This window comes from Arvicola amphibius, chromosome 1 (assembly GCF_903992535.2).
Source record: "Arvicola amphibius chromosome 1, mArvAmp1.2, whole genome shotgun sequence".
Classification (NCBI taxonomy): domain Eukaryota; kingdom Metazoa; phylum Chordata; class Mammalia; order Rodentia; family Cricetidae; genus Arvicola; species Arvicola amphibius.
The window spans coordinates 73,285,134-73,310,505 of NC_052047.1; the positions used below are offsets into that span (position 1 = coordinate 73,285,134).

Sequence of the window (25,372 nt, forward strand, 5' to 3'; positions counted from 1 at the left end):
ACTGTCACATGTCTTTTGTGCTCAGGGCCAGCTCTCTAGCTCTCGGAGACAAAGTGTGTGTAGGAGCCAGGATTCTCAACATTGAGATGTATGCTCTACCCATAAGGAAAGGGGCGAAACCATAAGAAAATAAAAATAGCAAGAGGAGGGTATATGGCCATGATTATTTCTAGTTTGTGTGTGAGAATCATTTGAAAAAAATGAATGGTTACAGATATGCAAAGTTCAGGAGCATTGCTACACATCAGCAGTGTCTATAGAGCTGAAAGCAGTGACAGAGTTTCAGTCTCCAAACCATAAGATAAAAGCACCTCACTTTGAATATGATGTAACAATGCACATCACATAAAAATAAAAAAATGTAGGTGAGCATCGCTTAGACTTGAATAAATGAAAAAAGAGGCTGTATTATTAAACAGGAATATTCATTATTGTAAGTTGTGTTAATTTTCTATAAATAGATGTACACATTTTTATGGTTTTAAGTTCTGTGGCTTTTAATATGAACATTGTTAATGTAATATAGTGAAAAGTACATAAATCATTTAAACAAAAAGTTCCCAATGTGCTAATTTGTTTTTAATTGACAAATGCTTCTGAAGGATATCTAGAAATATAAGTTAATAACAAAATCAAAATTGTTAAATAATAATGGAGAAATGGTAGGGGCTGGTAATTATGCAAAATATCTCTGTGTGTTGATAAGAATTAGAATAGTGCAGTATTTATATAAATTAGGTTGAGCAATTGAGGGGCCAGAGAGATGACTCTGTGGTTAAGAGCATGCCCTCCACTTACAGAAGACTGAAGTTTGTTTTAGCCCCATGTTGAGCAGCTCACAACCATCTGCAACTCTAGCCTTGTGATAGCTGATGCTTTTTCCTGGCCTCCGTGGGAATTATGCTCTCTCTCTCTCTCTCTCTCTCTCTCTCTCTCTCTCTCGCTCTCTCTCTCTCTTACACACACACACATACACACACAGAGAGAGAGAGAGAGAGAGAGAGAGAGAGAGAGAGAGAGAGAGAGAGAGAGACAGAGACAAGGGAGAGAAAAAGAGACACACAGAACAGAGTTGCTCACACACACACACACACACACACACACACACACACACACACACACACCGTTACTTGCATGCATTCATGAATACATGCATGCACATACACAATTATAAATAAAATAAACTTTTAAAAAAGATGGAGCAGTTGGGGTAGGGGGAATGTAGTTCAGTGGTGGAGTGCTCACCTAACATGTTCAAGACCCTGAGTCTTCTACAATGTAGGGATGGAAGTTACATAGATGTGGGAACAGGCCAGAAACCTGACTAACTCACCCAAGTGTATACAGTTTGTTCTGTTTAATTATTACATTTACCATGGAGAAAAATACTAAACTCTCACCCATAAATTTATTAAAAATTAATAATATAAAAATAAGGGAGTTGGAATATAGGATAGTGACAGAGAACTTATCTCGAATGTCTAAAACACTGGATTTGATTTCCAGCAGCACAAAAATGAAAATAAAAATAAATCACACTAAAAATAATGAAGTAATAGGAAATGCATGATTTTAGAAACAAGAAAAGCCTTTCTTCACAAGATGTCAAAGTCATAAATAAATAACAAAAACATTAAACAATCAATAGATCTCACTATATAATGATTTAAATAAATATTTCAAACAATACAAATAAAATTATACATAAATTTGTAAGCTTATAAAAGTTTCATAGCTCTCTATAAAAGTTAAATTTCTCAAGTTAAAAATAAAAAAGTATATCTCAACAGCAATATCAACAAATCATTTGTTAGAAAGGCAAACATGCTTGTATGCCTTTAATGCCAGCATGCAGGAGGCAGAGACAAGCAGATCTCTATGAGTATAAGGCCACCCTGGGCTACAGAGTGAGTTCAAGGACAGCCAAGACTAACTATGTATAGAGACCCTGCATCAAAAAGAATGCTACTAGGAGGTACAGTCTTGCAGCAAATATGATGAACAGATTATATACATGTTTGTGTATATATATATATATATATGTATATATATGTGTATATATATATGTATATATGTACATATATATATGAAATAAGTGAAAAAAGAGGCACTAAGTTTGAAGGAGAGTGAGAAGGAGCATATGGGAGAATTTGGAAGGAGGAAGGGGAAAGGAGGAATGCTGGAATTATAATGTCAAAAATAAAAATTAGTAAACATAAAAACAAAACTCAAAATATATCTTTAATAAAGTTATGCAAGGGTTTAATATCGCACAAAAGCATTTGGTTATGAATATATAGGATATGGCCTTTTCCTCATCTGGCAGGCAAATGTGATAAGAATGTTGATATTCAAGCCAGGCGGCGGTGGCACACGCCTTTAATCCCAGCACTCGGGGAGGCAGAGGCAGGCAGAGCTCTGTGAGTTCGAGGCCAGCCTGGTCTACAAGAGCTAGTTCCAGGACAGGCTCCAAAGCTACAGAAAAACCCTGTCTTGAGAAAACAAAAAAAAAATGTTGATATTCAGGGTAGGGATATGTAAGCTGAAAGGAAAAAATAAAGGTGATGTCAAATTGACTTTCATCATATATAGTATCAATCTGTAGTATCTGTACAAATTGACTAGACAGTGATTTCAAGGTGATTTAGTAAAGGAAACACTAAACTGGAGTATCTGCTGTGAAGCACACAACGACCTATCCCAGACCAGGATGCACTTTCGAAATGAATTAGCGTGATATCGGGAAGCAGCAAGTTCTGAGTGTGCACTGCAGTTGTGAACTGCAGGGACCATGACACACAGTTTAGCTGAGACTCTCATTCGTCTCACAGAAATGGAGCCTCATGTTCGTTTGGTCAACATCTGTTGCTCTCTTCCCAGAATAACTGGTGGCAGCCACGCTGGGAGCCCTTTGTGTCTGGCTGTTTTGGATTTCTCACACAGGTGGCATTGTCGTTCTGTGCTTGATATAATGTCATCCTCCAGGACCATTCCTCCTGTTCTGAAAGACAGGGCATGTTTTTCAAGGTTGAATAATATATTCTGTTTTATATGTGAAAGAATCCATTGTTCCTTGGTTCATTATGAGAGGAGAGTTACATTGACTTCATGTCCTGCTCATTTGAGTGGTGAAGTCACCAACAGAGACGTGCATATGTCTTTTCAACAAATGATTTCCGTCCCTTTGTGTAGATACATACAAACTGCTGGGCTATACAGCTGTTCTGTGGTTAGTGTTCCGATGAATCTTTATTTGTATTCTATTGTGGTATCATAATTTTACATCGATATGAAAGGTATACAAAGATTTCCTTTTATCTATACCCTCACTAAGAGTTTTATCATTTTTCTTTTAGCAATGGCTATCTAAGGGAGTGTGAGATGATGTTGTGATTTTAATTTGCCTTTCCTAGATTAGTAATGTTGAACACCTTTTATGAACATTGGCTAATAGTGTGTCTTATTAGAAGAAATATTTATTCAGGACATTTGACCTTTAAAAGGACTGGGTCATTGACTTTCTGTTTTTCAGCTGTTGGAGTACCTTATGTGTTTAAGATATATATTTTGCGAACATTTTTTCCCCAATTTGTGATCTGTCCTTTCTTTTTGGTGATTGCATTCTACACTGTAAAAAAAGATTTTTAGTTTGATTAATACTAAATAGAAATCTTCTTCAAAAGAATGATGGGCCAGCAAAGTGACTGGTGAGTAAAGGTTCTGCTCAGCATGGCAGTGTGGATTTGAATTCCTGGACCTACATGGCCAAAGAAAGGAATGCAGCTTCACAAATGCTCCTCTGACCACATGTGTGCCATAGCACAAAACGCATGGAAATCATAAACAAATAAATGCAGTTTTAAAAGAGTTTTAAAAAGAGGGAATGCTTTTCCCTTTGTTAACCCAGGTTATTGCATGAACTCCAGTAGAAATGAAGCCTCTACTTCCATCCCCAAACCTGAAGATGTCATCTCTGAATCAGAAGTGTTTGCCCGGTCCTCGACTCAGGAGAAAGGAGTGTCAGGACCCAGTACTCTCTTTCCTCCTCCTGTGTGTGGTCCACATCCTTTCTCACTCTCCGGGTTTGCTTCCCATTTCTGAAGATGCATGTGTGACCTGAGTTTGCAGGTAGATGTGACCTCTCTTATTTGGACCTTGGGTGTCCTTGTCTCAGAATTTCATTTTTCTAAATCTTTCCACCTCTGGCATCTCTAGACACTAGTGATCACCACCTAGACAGAGAAGGTGCAACTCTCTTCAAGGGCAGTTCTCAGAAGGAGACACCTGAGGGAGCAGGTAGTTGAGTGTCGTCACAGGTTTTCTAGAATTCTAGAGAATGAGACATGACTGTCATGGGAGAGCCTGAAAATATCTTTTTGTTGTGGTAATAAAGGAAGTAAGTAGAAATGATGCTTTTAAAGAGATTTCTTGCAACAGCAGGAATCACTCAAGATTGAACCCTAAAAGAATTGAAGGCAATGCCTCCAGTAGATATTTGTATATTTTTAGTCATGTAATGCTATTTATTCATAGGGGCCAAAGGCTAGAAGCAGCCCTAGGATGTAACAGCAAGTGAACAAATCTAGAAGCTGTTGTATGTTTGTAGAAGGGATCATTGCTTAGCCAGAATAAGAAAAGTAATTCTGACACCTGTTAGGGGAGGCTGCTCATTCATTCCCGGCAGCTAAGACCTGAAATAATCACTCAGAAACTATATTATTTGCAATACTGTTTGGCCAGTAGCTTAAGTGTATTTCTAGCTAGCTCTTATATCTTTGCTTAACCCAAACTTTCTGAGAGTTCTCAAACTTAATAACTTATTTAAAAAAATACTTTCTGTTAGCCCCTTCTCTATTGGAATGAAATAAACATGAAAGAGAGCCTGGCTGTGTAGCTAAGTAAAAATTAAAGCACCATTTTAATCACAACATGAGGGAGAAATGGCAAGTGATTTTTAATAAATGATGGTGGGTAGAAGAAACTGCCCACTTTGCCTTGGAAGATCATCCCAAGATAGTGTTTTCAGGCATGGTTCAGAGTCTTGGGCTTCTTGGAAATTTATTTTTAATAGGTGATAGAATAGGTTAAACACAGAAACAGTGATGGTAGATAACTGAATTGCAGAGACACTGAGTGGGGAGGTACTCTAGATGGCATATGAGCAAGACTGAATGACAACAGGGAGCTTTTCTAGCAGTTGCAACAATGCGTGAGTTTTTATAAACTTTTCTTTTTAAAGATTTTGTGTGTGAATGATTGGTGTGCATCACCATGGGCCCAGCACTCTGCCTGCCACAAGATGTGGTATAAACCACTGGTGTAGTTTCAGTGAGAAAGGTTCCCCAGAGGCTCATGTGTTAGAACAATTTGTCCCCAGTTGGAGGTGCTGTTTGGGAAGATTATGGAAGCCCAGGAGGTGGGGCCTTGCTGGAGGAAGTGCATCACTGGGATGGGTTTAGTGCGCTCCCACGTCCTGTTCTCTCTCTCTCTCTGCCTTCTGTGTACAGGCAAAACATGATTTCCCTGATTCCTGATGTCTGTAATGGCCTCACCCTCTTGCTACCATACCTTTCTCTCAGTGATGAACTGCATCTCCTCTGAAACTGAAAGCTAACATAAATCCTTTACTTCCATAAGCTGCACTTGGTTATGGCATTTTGTCATAGCATCAGAATAGTAATAGTTCACAGTGATGGCACAGTGGAATGCACGGAAACAACACACACTCGGGTCCTGTCATTTCCCCGGCCTCCACAAGTATTAGCAAACTAGAGATAGCCTTTGGCCTCTGGTTTAATAAAATTATACAGGCCAATTCTAAGCATGCATGCCCTTTCTCATTGGTTCTGTCCCTTGAAAAGCATGTTCATGTGCATTTTCACCCTTTGCTCGTGTTCTCTGTCTCCTGATCATCCCTGTTCTTCCTCAGTGGCCCTGGGGAGTGTGCTGTGAAAACTTCTCTGGGAGCCATTATTAGGAAGGTGTCTTCTTAATGGCAGTTGCTCATCATATACAGTAATCATGTATACAGTGTGTACAAATGATGATAATGATAGTGATGATAATTATACCCCAAGAGAGCATTAACATATTTGAAATCATTGTGCGAAAGAATCCTGTGTGCAAAAAATCCTCAATACTATGGATGACTTCTTTGTCTCAGTCTGTCTCTTATACACACACCCCTACACTTACGTATACAAATATTCCAAAGAAAGGCTTTATCTTCATTTTATTTGCTACATAGAAACCCATAGGTGTGAGGAAAACCCTTCTAATTCCCATATGGAAGGGCATCAGATAACGCTCAGGCTGTAGGGCCCTATGTCAGAGGCCAAACTCTGTTTGAGGGCTCATGAATGCCACCTGTCTTCTCTCAGAGTTTTCATTTCTCAAACTCTTCTTATATTCTCCCAGTTACTTTTGACTCCACCAGATCTGCCCTTGTCATTGGCACCTTCCATAATGGTGACAAGGGACGTTATTCCAAGGGGAGGGGTAGATGATGACAATTAGCTTTCCTTCCTCTACAATCCAGTGGATGGTGCCCCTGGAGGATGTAGCTTGGCATATGCCATGACCTCCCACACAGTGTGCCCAGCAACTCTTCACAATGCCAGCGGTGTGTGTGCACTGTTCGAGTGTGCATGTGAATTCACATCTCTGATGGAAAGCACAGCAGAGAGGCGGTCACCCTCATGTGGCTCGGGCAGCTTCTAGCCTTAATGAGACGAATCGATTCCCTAAGAGGATTTCAAAAGGCTGTGCTGATTATCCTGTGATGACTTAGAGAGTCAACCTTTAAGATTCAATTTATCTTCAGATTCGTTTCTTCTAACTGAACCTCCTCTCATATTTTGTCCCTTCTTTCTGTTTCCGAAGCCATCATCCTAGCTCAGGTCTCATCATTCCTGCTTAGGACTATTTGATCACATAGTTTCTTCCTTCCTATATCGTCCCCTTTTCCCCAACTTCTGATATCTACCCTCTGTGTCACGTTTTAATTCTTAAAAACAGACCAGATGAACCCAGCTTTCCTATACTGAGTGTTTTCCCTGACTTCGAAATGCTAGAGGAAAGGGTTCCATGTACTGAATAGCTCAGATGACCTTGACTCCCCCCAATGTTTGTTAGTACCTGGCTTTCTGTTTCAACCTCACTAGTATGGGAAGCAGTGTCTGAAACCCAGATAAAATAAGCAGACCAAGCAAAATTCAAATTTCAGATAACCACAGACATTTGGGTGATATGATCAAACATTATATGTTGTTCGTCTGCAATTAATCCAGCTGGGCTTCTGGCATTTGTGTTTGTCACCTCTAGGCATCCTTCCTTGTTCTTTTCTGCCTTTGCTTTTTCAGACCTCTGCCTGCATCTGTCCCTTCTGTATCTATGGAGACCCTGCGATCACAGTGCTCTCTAGTGCTGAGTTTTTCTCTGTGGTGCTTGTCATATTCACTAGTACAAAAATCGTAAGGACGCTAGTCTGGGTCTGATCCATTTGCGTGGTCTTGAGCCGGCAGCGGGAGATTACATCAGTACGACAGCCATCTCTTCGGAACAGGAAGATGAAACTGGGGAAGAGCTAAACAAGGAAGAGGATGCTATGGTCTCAGGTGTCTTCAGGTTCCTTGCGTAGAGCTACATTCTCATTTCCTCTCTTTGTTCTCGGGCTGGCCTGCTGGCACTGTGTCACTGGGAAGAGTCTCAAATCCCCCTTTTCTTCCCCAGGAAGCATGCCTTACTCATTCTCAGTGGTATCTCCCATGAGCTAGTCCCTTAGGGAAGAGACCCTTAAAGATCCCAGTGTTGCGAGTGTGCATGACTATGTGCATTTGTGTATTCTCATGCATTGAGCCGTGTGTGTATGCACCATGGTCATCACCTCAAGAGCCATTGCATGAAGATGCCTTTCTAACATGTACTTGAAATGGATTCGAGCTTTTGTTTGCCGTTTGGCTTTTTTTTTTTGTGGTACTCCCAGTGTATGAAGATGTTCTGTTGCTTCCTGGGAACAGGAGGGTTGCAGCTGGGTTCATCTCTAGTGTGCATGGAGGAGCTGTTTCTTCCTTCCTGCTGTTTCTGAAAACGTGAGCTGTAATTTATCACACAGGCCTGTTTTGATTGTAACATCTTTGGAACATTCTTATATACTTTTTTTTTGAAGGAGCAGAAAAAAAATCCATTTGTCTCCAGCATCATCAACTAGAAATAGCAATATTATTTCCATTCTGTCTCAGACACCTTTCTGCGCATCACTGGGTTCATATTACATCTATACATATCCCTCTGCTTGAAAAGAAATAATGTCATCTAGCCACATCTTTAAAAATATGAAGGACTGTTCAACTCATCACTAAATAAAAGAGTTTCCCAATTTCCCCTACACTGAAAGCCTAACTTCAGTTCTTTTCCATTAGAAACAATAGAATGGTGACCATTTGCACCCAGAGGGTGTTTTCAGCTCAGTGTTGTTTTTTGCCATCTCGAACTTTGATCGCTGATTCCAAAACCTAGAAGTGCTTTAATCATCTGAATCCTGCTACTTGGCCCAATCCCATTGTCCCCAGGGATGGGTTGAACATGTGTACTTAAGAAGCCCCTTAGTGGGACCCTGCCTTTTCATAGGAAGATGGGAGATTAGGGCAGCAGCTGGCAAATGCATAATAATTTCCCATTGTATTTGTTTGCTTGTTATCTCTTTTGTTTCCAAAAATGCATTGTTCATGCTTGTGCCTGATGAGGCTTATTGAGTAATTTGTAATTATGCTGGGACCCAAAGATGAGATGAGCTTCCTTCCTCCTTTTGTTTGAGACAAGGGAGCCTTGTGTGAAAGGATACTCCAAGATCTTCTTGCTGTTACATCTGTTTTACACCTTCCCATAGTTGGATGAGGTGCAAGGAGAAGCCAGACTCTGCTTATCTTCTGAAGCCGTCACCCTTGTTGGACAACCCTTGCTGATCTCCCTCCAGCAGCGCCCACGCTTGGCCCTTTGTACTTTCCTGCTTTATGTGGTTACTCTAGGTTATATGCTCACATCTGACGATTTGGAGCTAGAAACCACAGATGAATGAGAACATGCAGTGTTGTTATTCTGAATCTTCGTACCTCCCTCAGCATGATCTTTTCTAGGTCTGTCCATTTACCTGAAAATTTTATGATCTCATTTGTCTTTATAGTCAAATAGTATTCCATTCTGTATATACACAATACTTTACTTACCCATTCGTCTGTGGAAGGACATTTATGTAGTCCCATTTTCAAACTACTGTGAATGAACATTGCTAAGCAACTATACCTACAGACAAGTGAAGCTATCTCCTCTCACCAAAGAAGCTTCTCTTTACAGCAAATAAAGATCACCACAGAAAACCACAACTGGGCAAAATGAAGAAATAACACGTCATCGGGAGCCCAGCCCCTAGCCCTAAAGTACAGCTACATCACAGCTCTGCATCTGTGAATCAAGGAACATCCCAGATGTGGGGCAGGAAGATTGTGAAAGTCAGAATACCAGGAAGCCTGCTGTGAAAATTCTGTTCTAGAAATGTTTGCATTAGCAAGATTGGGACAATGACAATATCAATAGACATATTAACCTGGAAGAGGGATCCCCCAGACAAAGAACTACAAGCAACCAATGACTGCTAGGAGGATTAATTAGCTTCCTTATTGTCCAGTGAGAAGAGGTCAGCCTTGAAACTACATGCACACAAGCAATAGAAATGGACTCATTTTTCCATAACTACTTCCTTTAAAGACCGCCTGTCCAAAAACACGTACGTCCTGAATTGCTAGAGAGTAGGGTGTTGACAAAGGAGTTTGGGGATAGAAGTAAACACAAAAGTAGGAATAAACACTAGGCCATGTTATAGCCCTTTACCGTCCTTTGAGTGTGTGACTGTCTTTTTGAACGTTCTGGTTAGAGTATATAAACGTTCGCATGTTTTTCTTCTGCTGGATGATCAAAGAACTGAAATCTCTTCCTGTAGGCCTTTTTATTCGAGTCACTGATAGAGTTTAGGCTTTCAGATAAGTTTCCTTGCAGTGATATTTCATTTGTATTTTAATAAATAAAGCTTGCCAGAAGATCAGAGTGTAAAACAGCCACCTTGGTAAGCCTTACAGACCAGGCAGTGATGACACACACCTTTAATCCTAGAATCCACACTAGTTTGCCCTAAAAACTGGGCGGTAGCGGTGCATGCCTTTAATCCCAACACTAGAGAGGAAAATAAGATGGGAGGAGACAGCTCTCAGACAGTCTTATTCTGAGAATTCCTGGTGGCAGGATCACCATTTCAGGCTGAGTTAGAGGTAAGAACCAGTGACTGGCTACTTTGTTTTTTTGACCTTCAGATTGAACCCCAATTTCTGTCTCTGGGTTTTTATTAATTGTGCTACATTTCCCAAACTTAGGCTAGAATGTGTGTGTGTGTGTGTGTGTGTGTGTGTGTGTGTGTGTGTGTTAAACATTTGGACGTGGTAATAATTAGAAACCTTTTCATGTTTTTCTACCTGAAATGAAGTGAAGTAAATGCTAAGTGGGCCAAGGTGAGGCTGGAGAATGTGTTTCAAGAAGGTGGAAATGTTTCATATGGAATTGCTAGAGTTACAAATTATCCTTCTGTGTAGAAGTTCTCTCTGAATAGTTTTCTCAGACACTGACTCCATGCTCCTGTGTTCTGGTAACCCTTACAAGCATCAAAGACAGGTCAAAGAAGAGCAATAGCATCACAGGGTCTGATGATGAGGGATTCTCTGGTGAAGCGCCCAGCATTTATTCAAGTTTGCTGACTACATTGTCTAGGTCACTTGGGGAAGTAGATTTGAGAGAGGCTAGCAGATAGTTGTAGCTTAAACCAAAGAGGGATATTTTGGGTTCCCTTCAAAAGGGGACATGCTACCCCATTTCATGATTGGTTTATCTATGTGGTGTATATTGAAATTTATTAGCATTTCATACGGATTTGTTATATTATGTACTTCATCCTGATTCCTCATGTTCCCATCCCCCCATCTCCTCCCCTCTATTCCCCCCACCATCAGTTTACCCAGGACGTCTAATCTATTCCTCTCCCCAGGGAGAGCCATGTATCCCTCTTATAGGGTCTTTCTTGTTACCTAGCTTCTCTGGGGCTGAGGATTGTAGCCTGGTTATCCTTTGCTTTACATCTAATATCCACATATGAGTGAATACATACTGTGTTTGTTTTTCTGGTTATGGGTTACCTCACTCAGGATCATTTTTCCTAGTTCCATCCATTTGCATATTTCATGATGTCATTGTTTTTCTCCACTGAGTAATACTTCATTGTGTAAATGTACCACATTTTCTTTGCCCATTCTTCTGCTGAGAGGAATCTAGGTTGTTTCTGGGGGGCAGGATGGAGGGGAAGAGTAATGAAAGAGATATCTTGATAGAGGGGGCCATTATGGGGTTGTGTAGAAACTTGGTGCCAGGGAATTTCCCAGGAAAAGACAAGGAAGACTTCAGTTAAGACTCCTAGCAGTCATGGAGAGGGTGCCTGAACTGTCCTTCTCCTGTAATCAGACTGGTGACTACCCTAATTGTTATCACAGAGCCTTCATTCAGTAACTGATGGAAACAGATGCAGAGATCCACAACCAAGCACTGGGCTGAGCTCTGGATGTCCAGTTGAAGAGGGGGAAGAAGGATTATATGAGCAAGGGGGAGGGGTCAAGATCATAATGGGAAACCCACAGAGACAGCTGGGCTGAGCTTGTGGGAGTTCACGGGCTCTGAACCAACAACAGCTAGAGAGTTGGCATGGGACCAACCTAGGCCCTCTGCATATGGGTGACAGTTGTGTAGCTTGGTCTTTTGTGGGACTCCTAGCAGTCGGACCAGGATCTGTCTCTGACACATGAACTGACTCTTTGGAACCTGTTCCCTGTGGAGGGATGGTTGCCCAGCCTTGATGCAAGGGTGAAGAGCTTGGTCCTGCCTCAACTTGATATGTCATGTTTTGTTGATTCCTTTGGGGAGGAGGCCTTATACCCCTTCTGAATGGAGACAGAGGAGGAGTGGATGGGTGTGGGTAGAAGGGAGGTAGGGGAGGGGGCAGAAGGAGAGGAGGGAGGGAAAACTGTGATTGGTATGTAAAATAAATAAATAAAAAAGAAAAACAAAACAAAACAAACAACAACAAAGAATTAGGTGCTCCAGAATGCTCATGTACATGAAAAAATAATTATTCCAATTTTAACCGTATCTTACTTCCTAAGGAACTTTTGGTCTAGGGAAACCATGGTATTTCCCCTTCACTGCATCCTATTGGAAAAGTGTGTGTGGTTTGATAGAGAAGCGGCGATGCTCTCTGAGTTCCGGTTTATTCTTCTTCAACGAAAACTTTGGTAGCAAAGGTGGGTAACAAAAGCTCCATTGGATACATTTTCTCTGGTCAGTTTTGATTTTCTATTTATGCATTTAACATTTTGTACAGATTCCAAGTTTATCCCATTTGGGTGCCCTGGGCTCTGAAACAACCACAGGGTTGATCTGCAATGCTCTGGTGATGTGTCCATAGCCCTGGAAACTGGGGATGGTCTTACACCTGCTATTTGTGGTGCTCCTCTCCATAGATCTCCATAGATCTGTGTGTATACATATATCTGTTAAAATTCAAAATGAGCAGGTGTAAGAAAGCTAATAGGAAAGGCAAGCAGCTGCCAAGTATAGCACACTTCAATTTTTCCAAAATGATTTTACATATTTTAACGTCTATGATTATTCTGTGAACAAGAATATCACTTCCTCACTTTCTCTTATGACCAGGGACTTTATTTAGGGCAGTAAAGTTTCTTAACATGGGAGAGCAGGACCACTGATGTCAATCACTCTCCATCATCATGACCTTTGACTGTGGGCCAGGCATGAGAGCCACTCAGAGCGAAGCCCCTGTGAATGGACATGGGTCACCAAGGACCAGCTAGATCCTACCATGCTGGATTTGCATTCTGAGCGAATATTGGAAAGTAATTTTAAACTCTAATTACCTAAGTAGATTATGGATGGGTCAGGAACTGCAGAATGTACCCTACCAGCCTCTATACTCTCCTATGTCAGGGGAAGATTTCCTGTGGACACTAATGTGTAAATAGCCTGTTTAGTTCTCATGTCTACAGGACCCTATGTGCATCTATTTTTATTTCCTTACACAGCAGTTCTCCTATCAGAAGAGATCAAAGCTTTGTTGTCAGTGGCCTCCGTGCATTTTTGCCGTTACACGTTGTGCTCCATGGTTTTCTGTAATGAAGTCTGCGGAAGTGCTTGGCCTGCCTCCCGGAGCCAGGATTCTGTTCCAAAGGAACAGATGATTGGATAGTACAGGCATTGTTTTCCAGGCTCCTGAAATCTTTTCATGGTGAATATTCATTCTCCTTACAGGGTTCTCACAGCAAAATGGCCCAGGAGAGCTGGAAGGAGGTACCCCAGGAGTGGCTCTAATATCGGTGACAAAGGAATATGAAGGCCACAAAGTAGCTGTCCAAGAGCTCACCCTCACCTTCCACAGGGACCAGATCACAGCCCTGCTGGGAACCAATGGTGCAGGCAAAACAACCATCATGTGTGTCTCAGTTTCAAGAACGTATTTTCTCTTCCCTCTCCCTCTTCTCCCTTTTTTTCTTTTCTCTGTCTCCATCCCTCTTTCCTTCTTCTCCTTCCATTTTTAGTTTTCTGTTGTTGATGTTTTACTTTGATCTCAATAGTGAGCTTAGTGATTCAGAAGAGCAAGTTCTCTCCAAAGCATGCCACCTGCCCCATGGTCCTCAGTCATATTGTAGACCTGGAGTAGATTCCAAGGGGAGAGGTAGATGGATATTTTACAATACACCAAGCTCCATTTATTTATCTATCTATTTATTTATTTATTTTTACAAATAACCCAACATGTTTTACTTTGATCTTTTGAAGTTCTTTGACACCTGCTAAAGCATAATTTTATTTGAATAATTATAGACAAAGAGCAGCGAAATCTCTATAAACTAAGAATTTTTTCTTTTCTGTTTTCATCTTCTTTTTCCTTGACTTTTTTCTTGCTAAGTCCTGGATTTTGGTTTTGGATCCAGTAGTTTCCGATTTGATTAAAGAATTCAATCATGTAGCCCCAGAGGGGGAGAAGTGAGTTCAAATATCCATAGCCTTGAGCTGGTTGAGGAGCAGCCGCATTGAAGGCTAACTAACTGCCAACATTACGGAGTGTGTCTTTTGACTCCTTATTCTTTTTCTCAGCAAATGTGCACAGGTCTAACATATGATTAGTAAGAATGATGAGAAGGAAGTGGTCCCCACCTTAGCGAGGATGGCAGAAATGTGGTGTCTGTGGGGCCCAGCAGCGCTTGCTGGAGACAAATCAAAAGAAGAACATGGGGTGTTTGTATTTGTACCTCACACACGGAAATAGAACGAAAGGGTTATTCTTTTCTTAGAACTTGCAAATTGAGAACATATGAGTTATACAAACTATAACTCAGCAAACATTTCCTAATATGCGTGTCTTACCAGGGAATCTCGGTGCACCTGTCTTGCAGAATGATGAGAATTTAAAAAGAAGGCTCTGGATATTTCAAGGTTCACTAACGACTTGGCTTTTAGTGATATTTGGAGTACACTTGGAGTCATCTTAAGTGCTTGCCTCTTACTTTCTGGCAGTGCTTGGAGCCCGAGAGCTAATTACTGAACTGGGTCTTTATCATTTAAAGCAAAGGCCTCTGAGACTCATGCAGAGTGATAGAGTTTAATCTCTGTGTCCCCAGATTCCGTTTCCCTAGATTTGCCTGACACAGATCAAAACAACCTGAAAAATATTGCATCTGCCCTAAATATGTTAGTTTTTTCTTGTCAACATTCATACAAAAATACAATAAACAAATGATTGTAAGTGCATAGAAAAATGATACAGATGGCATGCATACGGCCATTTTTGTACACTAAACTGGAATATTGAAATTTTGGTGTAAGGGGGCTATTGTCAAACCAACTCCCAAGGATACTTGAGGTATCAGTACATTTATTATTTTGTTGAATTCCCAAATAGGTTTGGAAGTTGCTATAAAAGAGTTGCTAATTGAATTTCTTAAGGCATAATTTTGTACAGTGAATATCATGTACTTATGCATATAGTTCAGTCAGAGTGGGCATGTTTGTCTGACATCAGAGCACATACCGCTGTGAAGACACAGAACATTTCTTTTCCCTTCGGAGATGTCTTGTATCATCTTTTGGCCCTGGCCCCCAAGTAGCCACTGACCTGTTTGCTAATTTGTTTACTTATTCCAGAATTCCATATAAATGGAAGTGGGTCTACACCTTCTTTCTCTCAGACTATTTACCCAAGTGTGACGCAACTGTTGAGGTCTACAATCACGTTCTGTCCTCTGGGAGGCAGGGCACATTCATAGGTCCGCCTTTCAAAGTTGGACAGACCAACATCCCCATGAATTCCACATGTTTTAACTGACTGTGTAAAAAACTGGTCAGCAGAAGGTGTGAGTTCCCTGTAAGCTGCATACACCACCTGGGATCCCAGTGGCTCATTGATGTTCTGAGCTTCCAGGTGTTGCTTGTGCTGAATCTTTGTTCCTTGCAGATCCATGTTGATGGGGCTCTACCCTCCCACTTCTGGAATGATCATCATAAATGGCAAGAACCTGCAGACAGATTTGTCCAAGGTCAGAGAGGAGCTGGGAGTGTGTCCACAGCAGGATATTCTCCTGGACAACCTCACTGTGCGGGAACACCTGATGCTCTTTGCTGCCATAAAAGCACCTTGGTGGACCAAAAAGGAGCTACAGCAGCAAGTCGACAAGTGAGTAAAAGGTTCTCTGTTTCCTCTTTCTGTATTTGCCCAGTCATGCAGGTGAAGAACGCAGAGATAATCACTATCATCTGTATCTATGTGTATGGAAAGGGAAGATATAGCAGGTGGATCTTATGATATAAGCATATAGCATATGGAAGTATGTCAGAGCCAACAGCCCTGGGGAGCTCAGAGATGGCTTTTCTGGAAAAGAATTAGATGTAATTGTTTGTCTTGGAAATGGGGGAAGAACCAAGGCAGCATGGGAAGAGTGGCTAGACAGGGGCTAGAAGGCTTGTGTATCTGGAATAAACACAATGCAAAGGAAGACAAGGAAGCGTGCTAATGGACTTTTATTTGGCATGCTATGGAACAGCAAATTCATCAGGTACACAGGTGTGAATGAACTGAACACTGTCATTGCTCTGAGGTCTGCAAGGTAGGCATCTCCATGCCACAGCAGGCACACAGGCATGGCAGAGACTGTGGACAGAGAAACAGCACACCTGCTGTTGGCTTCCCCACCCATCCCAGCGCAGGTGAGAGAAACACTAATGATAACCTAGAATAGCAGCTACAAGGGCAGCAATCACATTGTTCCAGTCTGCCGTCTCCTGGAGAGGAGTGCGGGTACATCACAGGGTGACTGTGGATGTGAATGAAAAGGTGACACATAGGAAACTAAGGAGAAGGCAGGTGGTGGGATGGGGTGATGGGAAAGATTTGTTTTATAGCGGTGAACATGGGGGGGGGGCGGGGATGAAGGAGAAATAGGCCAGTGGGGGTTCATGAGAACCTTCTGGAAGTGGAGAACATGCTGTGGTCCCAGTTATCTTCCAAATTGCAGACATGGTAGTTTATCCTTAGAGAGATGACCTGGATGTGAAGGTCTGCCCCAGGGCTCTTACAAGTCAGGTTTACCTAGCCTTTACCTTGGGTTGCAGCATGCAGGATCAGAGGATGTTCTTTTTCGAGGATGACAGACTGGGCAGGGGAGGAAGGGCTTTTCAGGATATTTTGGTGCCTCTGCCTTGACCACAGCATACCCAGCCCTGTTAACATTATGATGGCCTAAGAGGAGAAAGTTATTTGTTACCAACTCTGTTCAATGTGTCTAATGAATACAGGTGGCAGTACCTTTACAATGTGGTCAAAACATGTCCCCTAACATCCTATAGTAGAGATCATAAGGGTTGAGGGAACCCTGGCTCCTTGTGGAAGCTTCCTCAGAAGCATGGTTCTCTGAAGTCTTAACTGAATAGACCATCTTCCGATGCAGAATGATCTAGGTTTACACACAATATTTTATATCGACGGGGCAAAGCAGTGTTATGGGCTTTCTTTTGTTAGAACAAGACCACACACCCAGAATGGGGACTTCACATACTTCTCCGTGGCTAGGGGGTCAGGATGTGAAAGCAGCTCATCAGGGGAACTCCCTGTGCAGCTACCCCTGCCAGTCTCTCAGTGCAGAGTTTGAGGAAGAAGTGACAGAGTGCTTCAGAGGAATGCATGGCTGCACAAGTTTCCTTTGCTCGCTCTGGGAAGAGAGCAACATTTAGATCATTTCAACTTGAGATAGCTGCCTGTGTTTAGACACCAGCTATGACAAGGGCATATGTAAAACAAATCAAACGTGCCCCCTGGACAGATGCTCACTCTCTGAGGGTCAAATGCAAATTAAATTCAAAGTCTTGGAAAAGATCCTCAAGGGACAGGAGCCCTTGTGGAAAGTGGCATATGGCACCGCAAAGTTGGTTTAAATGCTTCTTTCTCCCTTTCCTTCTCTCTCAAAAGTCACCCCATTGGCCTGTTCTCTGCTGTAAAATGCTATTCTCAGTTCACCTCATAATACCTTTGTAGAATGAATGATAGCAGAAATAATGTATGTAGCAATTATCTCTTAATTGTACAGAGAGCATGCTTACTTTTTACTACTTAAAACCATCTCAAACTTGAGTTAGTTCTCAGTATGAAAAAAACTGTGCTTGTATGGACTATATCTATCTATCTATCTATCTATCTATCTATCTATCTATCTATCTATCTATCTATTAGATAACCAATTAACTGCATACAATATACTACTTCTTACTATAAAGACCTGGGTCACTTGTTTCCATTAAAGCTGACTTTGCATATTTTTAGTTATCACACAAAATGATGGGCTTCATTGTGACATTTTCATACATGTTTGTCATTGCGCTTTGCTCATACTCATACCCATTTCTCTAATACTGCCCTCTCCCTCTCCTGCTAGTGCCCTTCTGCCTCTTAATATAGTAGTCACTTAGCTTTTATGTCAAGTATATACACAATATGTATTTAAATCTAGAGTCTACATACTTATTTAATTTGAAAGTTTGTATCTATGTTGGGCCACAGCAAATTCTACTGTGACTGTGACTGGGGGATTAAATCCAGTTCCTGACGATGCCACATAGGCTTCATTTTCTTATTTGGGTACTAGGCAACCTTTAACAGTTATCAATTCACAACATGTTACCTAGCAACAAAGCCAATTTATACAAAAGCAATCAGAATGAGATCATGTTTTAGGACAGTAGTTCTCAATTAGAGGGAGGGAAAACCGAAAACATCTGATTTGGAGCCAATATACCTCTGATTAGTGTTCTGTAGCACAGCTTGTTTTCCTTAAGGTCTGAATTCATTACCATGTGAGCTCAGAGGAGGAAGCAGGTCTTGTACCATCCATGGAGTGAACAGTTGTCAAGAGGCAGATTGTTCTGCCTTTCCTTTGATCTAAGGAAGGCAAGAGTAGCCAAAAGAGGGACATCTTCAGTCATGGAGTGATTGAAATGCTGTTGTTGTATTGCTACCACGTAGCATTTCAATGAACATAATAGAGCTCAGGTTAGGGGCAGGTTATCTCGGTGTGCAATGAGGTCAGTGTGTGAAAGTGGAGCAGAGAGAGAATGACCGATAGAGCCGCGTCTACAGTAACCCATGATGATGTGAGATGGAGCGTCAGCCAAGAGAGAGTGGAGCAGGGAAAGAGGAAGAGTGAATTTGGCTCCTTAAGGAAGATGGAGGAATTGATGCCTCAATTCTCTGCGGGGTTAAGTGAGATGAACTGACCTTTGATTTACTACACAGACACCATTAATGACCTTCAACAAAGAAGTCTTCCTGGAGATCTTCCTGGAGCCATGTAGGGAGGAAGGCAAGGAGTATGGCAATAGCAGTTTTTCCCCCAGTGGGAACAGAGAACTGGAATGATGCCATGTTGGGAAGTTAGAGGATGGCGTGAAGACAGGAACTGTAACATCCTGTCTGTCCACTGCTGATGGTGGTCTGGTAGAGGATGGGCTAGAGAAGAGAATCTTGATGGAAACTTGCTGGTTACGGGGCAGTGAAGGGACCTCTAAAGAAGCTAAAGATCATCTCTCCAGATAGTACACAGCACACTGTGTGGGAGGCAAGGTGGGGTGTCTGGAACCCTTATCCAGTTTCAGCATTGTTTTAGAGTTAAGAGTGCATACACTGTGGATTGTCTACCACAGATGTAATCTCATATTTGGGAGGTTGGGGCTAGAACATCAGGAGTCAAAGTTTATCTTCTGTTGTGTAGTAAGTTCAGGATCAGTCTGGGTTCCATGTGAAGCTCTCTCTACACATACACACACATGCACATATACACATATATGCACACATACACATATATACACATACACACATACATATACACATACACATATACATATACACACACACGCACATGCACACACACACACACATACACACACACACACACACACACACACACACACACACACACACACACGAGTTTGAAAAGAAGTTCCCTGCACAGGTAAACAGTGATCCTTCTAGAAGTCATAAGTTATTAAAACTCCCCGTGCTAAGGGACACGCTGGATACTAAATTCCTAAGAATCACAAGAGAGTAAACCCAGAAACAGGGCAGACTAAAAGCACATCTGGATTGGCATATGACAGCAATATTGGTAGTGGTGACAGTTCCTGGTGACCTGGGATTCAAGGTAAGCAGTTTTAGAGAAAATGGGAGAAAGCTGGTCTGAAAGTCATGAGTCACCTGCCGTACATCTAGACCGAGAGACATAGTGAGTTTATGATGGATATGAGCCCTGACTTAAGCCCATTTCCCCTGTCTTACCCAGGCTTCATTGTGTAGCCTCCCCTTAGCGGCAAGAATAGGATTTGTTGTTTTTTGCACATGTCATTCATCTCCCCTCATGTCCTGGCAACTTTTTTGCAACTTTCTTTGGAACACACTGCTCAAACATTGCCACCGTGCCAAATCTCACTGTCCGTCTGGCTGACTCCTTCCGCTACTTCCTTTAGAGTCACAGGGCATTGCTGCAGAACCTGGGGCTTAGCTTCTTTGTATTTATTGTAATTTCTTATCTGGCCTTTCCACCTGACTCTGAGTTTCTTGAATCACAGACAAAATTTGACTTATTTCTCTGCCCCTGGAAGGTGACAGGTGCCCTGCACTATAAAGGGTCGATAAACTTTTGCTCTATTAATGAAAGAAGTTTCCGCACATATTTTGGGGAACATAATTGAGACTTGATATGAGAAGAAGTCCTCTTCCCTTTCTGTGCTGCTTAATGATATTCTTATTAGGGAGATTTCCTGTCCTTTTTATGAGAAAACAGAAATGTAATTTCACAGAAATTACCCATTTTCTTTTGATTTGCCAAACCTCCATAATTAGGAAAACACTAGCCTTGAGTAATTTTAGAATTTTAAAATCAAAGAAAAAAGAAAACGAAGCAAAACAACAGATGATAACACCTGCGTAATGTTTGCAAGAGGCTTATTATTCTCTGATATTTATGCCTGATCTAAGCACTTAGCACGCCCTAAAACCAGCAGGCTGGGAATGATCAGGTTTTGCCATAGATTCCTCTCCAGCCCCTGAGAGTGGCTTTTATACTGTCCTCAGACAATACCCAAGAGACTAACTACAGTTCTAGCAATGTGTCTTTATCTGGAGAAGAGGCATGTCCTTTGACTCCACTGATATTAGCTGGTGTTATATCCCTCGATTTAAATGCCAGTGGCACAGTCGTCAATAGGACTCGTCAACACGACATCTACCTGCGCTTCTTGGACATGGACATGATAGAGGCCCTGAATGCTGTCCATAGAAAAGACAAGCAGGAAGCACTTTGGTATGATAGAAATACAATCAGAACAGGCAAGTTTGAAAGCATTTTGACAGTTTTTTTTTTTGATAACTCATTTTCTTGTCCGTCTTCTTTGCTGACTCATTTATCATTAACACACCATCAAATGAGGCACACGGGCTCCTTCCTGTCCTTTACTGTGTTCCAATGGTCCGTGTAGAAAGGTGTTGCTAGACTACGGAGTCCAGGCACTTGCTGAACCATTCTTTCTCCTCTTTCCTGTCGGGTTCTTTTAAACCACGGCTTCACTAGAGAACAGGGGCATAGTGATTGCCCGAGATTAGGCTGAGATGTGACAAGCAGGAAATAGACTCTGAGGCTTGGATTAAACACAAACTGCCTTGCTTTTTTGGCTGAAAACTAGACAGTAAGAAGCTGATTTGAGCGCCCTCTGTGCGTCAGGCAGAAAAGGCAGAGATAGGATGAAAGTGACAAGAGAATCCTCCTTCTTCATCAGACGAGGAAGTCCTTGTCATTCCCTTGCCACTTTGCTGGGAGTCTGGAAGTGTTCCAGAAGCCAAGTGTTCCTGAAGCTCAGCTTTGTGGAGCCCTGTGGTTCTTATGCACCTGTCTAGAAGCTTCCTCTTTTGCTGCGGAATGACCTTTCAATTGTAGGCTGTCAGGAAGTGCTAAGCAGGCCTGCCCTGTCGCTCATAGGGAGGGGGCTGCTTAGGGATGAGTGAAATGGAAAGACTGAAAATAAATAATGAGAGTAAGGAACTCTTATTAAAGCATAGTGGTTTTGGAATTATGTGAGAAAGGGGGGCTCCTAGCAAAAGGAATAAACACCGAATTAATTTTTTTTTTCTTGCTAGCCAACTACTCCTGAGCATGGTGCCGCCTGCCATGGAGTATGGCTGATGTACGCAGTGTTACTCCATTGGAGAATACAATTTTTTCCCTCTCCCAGCAGCTCTCAATTGCAAAAATCTTGTTTTTACAAATGGGGCCTTTTATCCACTGCCCCTTCTTCTTGCTGAAATTTTGTCTGGACTGAACCTGTGCATGCTGACCCAGGGTCTGTGAGTTTAGATGCGCATCGGGCCTGTTGTGTTGGGAAGACCCAGGGTCTATGAGTTTAAACATGCATCGGGCCTGTTGTGTTGGGAAAACCAAGGGTCTGTGAGTTTAGACGCCCATTGGGCCTGTGGTGTTGGGAAGACCCAGGGTCTGTGAGTTTAGCTATCGGGCCTGTGGTGTTGGGAAGATATTGTGTCCTTGGAGTTGTCCATCAGCTCTGGCTCTTCAAATCCTTTTACTTCCCCTTCTACATGGATCCCTAAGCTCTGAGGGGGAGGGATTTGACATCCCATATAAGTCTGAGTGCTCCAGAGTCTCTTACTCATTGCACATTGTCGAGCACAAAATGTCAAGCACAAAACTCTATGCTGTTGTGTGCTTTGTCTTATTGATTTTGTGTTTGTTGATTTTGCTTGTTTTTATTTTTACAGAGAGGGAAAACATGAAACTGGGTGGGTAGGGAGGTGGGAAGGATCTAGGAGGAGTTAGGAGAGGGAAAAGAATGTGATCAAGATATGTGAAAATATGTTTAAAACAATAATCAATACAAAAAGTTCTTTTTGGTAGCTTTATGAAATCTCAAAGTCTCAAGACTGAAGGACAATTGCAGATTTACTCTAATGTTAGTGATTATTGATGATTTCCATTTGACACAGGGCATCATTGCAAATTCCTGATTAGATTAAATTCAGTTAGATGAGGCCATTAAATTTTCATGCATAGCCAGCATGCAGAGGCCAGCGAGTTAAAGGCCTTTGGTGAACCCTGGGGCTGCCTCTGCTAATGTACTGTTCTCCATATGTATGAGAAGAATTCAGGTCCCTTCTTTGCGGGAGGCCTGAATGAAGAGAAGAGAGATGGTTCTCAGGAGAGTTGGCCAGAAGTACTTTCTGCACATAGTACTTTTCAGATACCGTGACTAATATCATGCTTGATGCAATGACATGGTGTCATTGGCCCACATATAAGCCCAGTGCTACCGTGCCTAGTGTGTACCCCAGCATCCCTAACTCTTGCCACAAGGACCCTGCACAGTTTATAAAGACCTCAGGCACAGTAAGCCATTGTACAAGACATGAAACCCAGGGCAAAGCTTTCAGGTATTCAGGAAGAAGAATGAGGACTTTCTTGTTGCAGAACTCTTGATGAAGTGGAGCTAACTCAGCATCAGCACAAGCCAGCTCGAGTTCTGTCTGGGGGCATGAAGAGGAAGCTCTCCATTGGTATTGCTTTCATGGGCATGTCAAAGACAGTGGTTCTGGATGAGCCAAGCAGTGGGGTAGACCCTTGCTCCCGTCGCAGCCTCTGGGATATTCTACTCAAGTACCGGAAAGGTAGGTGGTGAGACCCATTCCCATTTCTCTCTCCACAATGCTGTGCTTGAGAAAAGATTGGCTATTGTATGTATGAAGCAAGTCATATTACAATGAGGATGCATGATATTGTTTCAGAACAAGTAAGATATTCTAGTAGTTTATGATATATTTGTTTGCTAATATATTTATAATACTAAGAATACCTACTTTGTATTTGATCTCTTAAGTCAATATTAGAAATAATACAATCCGTGAGCTATAATTATAGGTGATGTCGTTTGAAACTGGCTTTGTCTAAATTACATTCCATTTTAGAAGCACGAAAGATGAAAGGATGCAGTTAGAGGCCATCAAAGACAAACTTTCCTGAGTTAGCCAGCTTTCCACTGCTGTGGCTAAAAAGACTGGGCTCATAATGTCAAAGCTCCCAGTAAATGAGTGGTTAGTCCTCATTCTAGTTTGCTTTGCTGTGACCTGGATAAAATACTCTGGCCAAAGGCAACCTGGGCAAGAAAGGGTTTATTTTACCCAATACTTGCAGGTGATACTCTATCATTGAAGGTAGTCCAAGCAGGAACTCAAGGCAGGACGCTGGAGGCAGGCACTATGGATAGACACGGCTTTGCCGCCTAACTCTCTGGACCACTTCCTGTCTTGTTCTCTTATTCAGCTAGGTCCTCAGACCCAGGGATGGTCATGGTGACCACCATGCGCTGGACCCTCCCATGTCAATTATCATTCAAACAATTCCTCACTACTGTACCCACAGCCCTGTCTGGTGTGGCTGATCTCTGAGTTGAGGTTTCTCTTCTCCAAAAACTCTGGGCTCCTCAAGTTGACAATAAGTGCCAGCCACAGTTGTCCTTTTTCTTTAGGCCTGCAGTGGTACAGTATCTTATGGTAGATGGGTAAGATCACTTCATGATGGTATAGAAGCAAGGCCCAGGAGGGACACAGTCCAAGGGCCTAACTTCCATCTAGCAAGCCACATCTCCTGATGGCCCTACCGCTAGCATATCAGGCTGACAAATAGGCCCTTAGTATGTAGACCATTGGAAGGTCCTCAGGATCTAAATGGCAGCACCTTCTGTTACACAAGGAAGCTGGGGCATGGTGAGATGGATGGTGTGGTAGTCTCACATCTCTAGAGAAAGCTGACAAAGGGGGAAACACACCTCTGCCAAAGAGGGGCCATATGTCTCATTTTATTGCTCATTTATTACTGCAAACATTGGGTAGACAACTGCTTGCTGCTTTTCATCTTCTGCCTGTTTCCATACTACAAACAGTCAGGAAGTGATGCTATAGGCATCGTACATAGACACATGCTTTGAACAGAACATGGGGATCGGTGAAGCTCATCTCAGTGCTGATGAAGGATTATCAAAACTTCTGTGGCCAGGTTGCACAAATCTTATAAAATGTTGTGTCTCCCCCGCAACTTTTCATTTCCTAGCTTACCACTTTTCTTTGGCTTGACTTAAAACTCCAGCTTCCTTGTCAGTAGATCAGGGTTTGCTGTAGGAAAAGAATGGGGAGGGAAGAACAATCTAGAACCTGCCCTTTTCTTCAGCAAATAGGCGGCGATTCTGTTCCTTCTGTCCCGCGGTTCTGAGGAATTACAGGAGAACACAGATTGAGGAGCTGGGGAATGGAGCCAGCAGATACAACTTTGCTGTCCCATGTGCTCTTGGTTTAGGTTGTGCAGCTGCAGGGGAGGAATTTAGGTCCTGTCTATGAAGCTGACCTTGAGGTCAGGATGCTGAGCAGAGAGTTCTGGGCCCCTGGGAAGCATTGGGGACTGGCGTCTTCACCCTTCCTAGATCCACAGCTGCAACCCTGAGACAGAGCCAGAGCTTGTGAGAGATGCTGCCCTTGGAGCTGTCTTGCTGGAGGCCAGGTCAGGTTTCGGGGTCTACAAACCAGAATGCCTCAGATAAGCGGGAGGCATGGAATATGAAACGCTCTGGTCTGACTCCCTGAGAGAACCCCAGCCCAGGCTGCAGACGCTGGGAG

At 42.3% G+C, this 25,372-nt stretch overlaps 1 protein-coding gene across 1 annotated transcript in view; it reads left to right on the plus strand.

Annotated features, from left to right (window-relative positions):
- Positions 1–25,372, plus strand: part of Abca13 (ATP binding cassette subfamily A member 13) — a 395,665-nt gene that overhangs the window by 168,611 nt on the left and 201,682 nt on the right. The window contains 4 exon segments of the mRNA XM_038325545.1: positions 12,252–12,389; positions 13,414–13,594; positions 15,617–15,835; positions 23,178–23,374. Coding sequence (XP_038181473.1) covers positions 12,252–12,389; positions 13,414–13,594; positions 15,617–15,835; positions 23,178–23,374 — 735 coding nt within the window.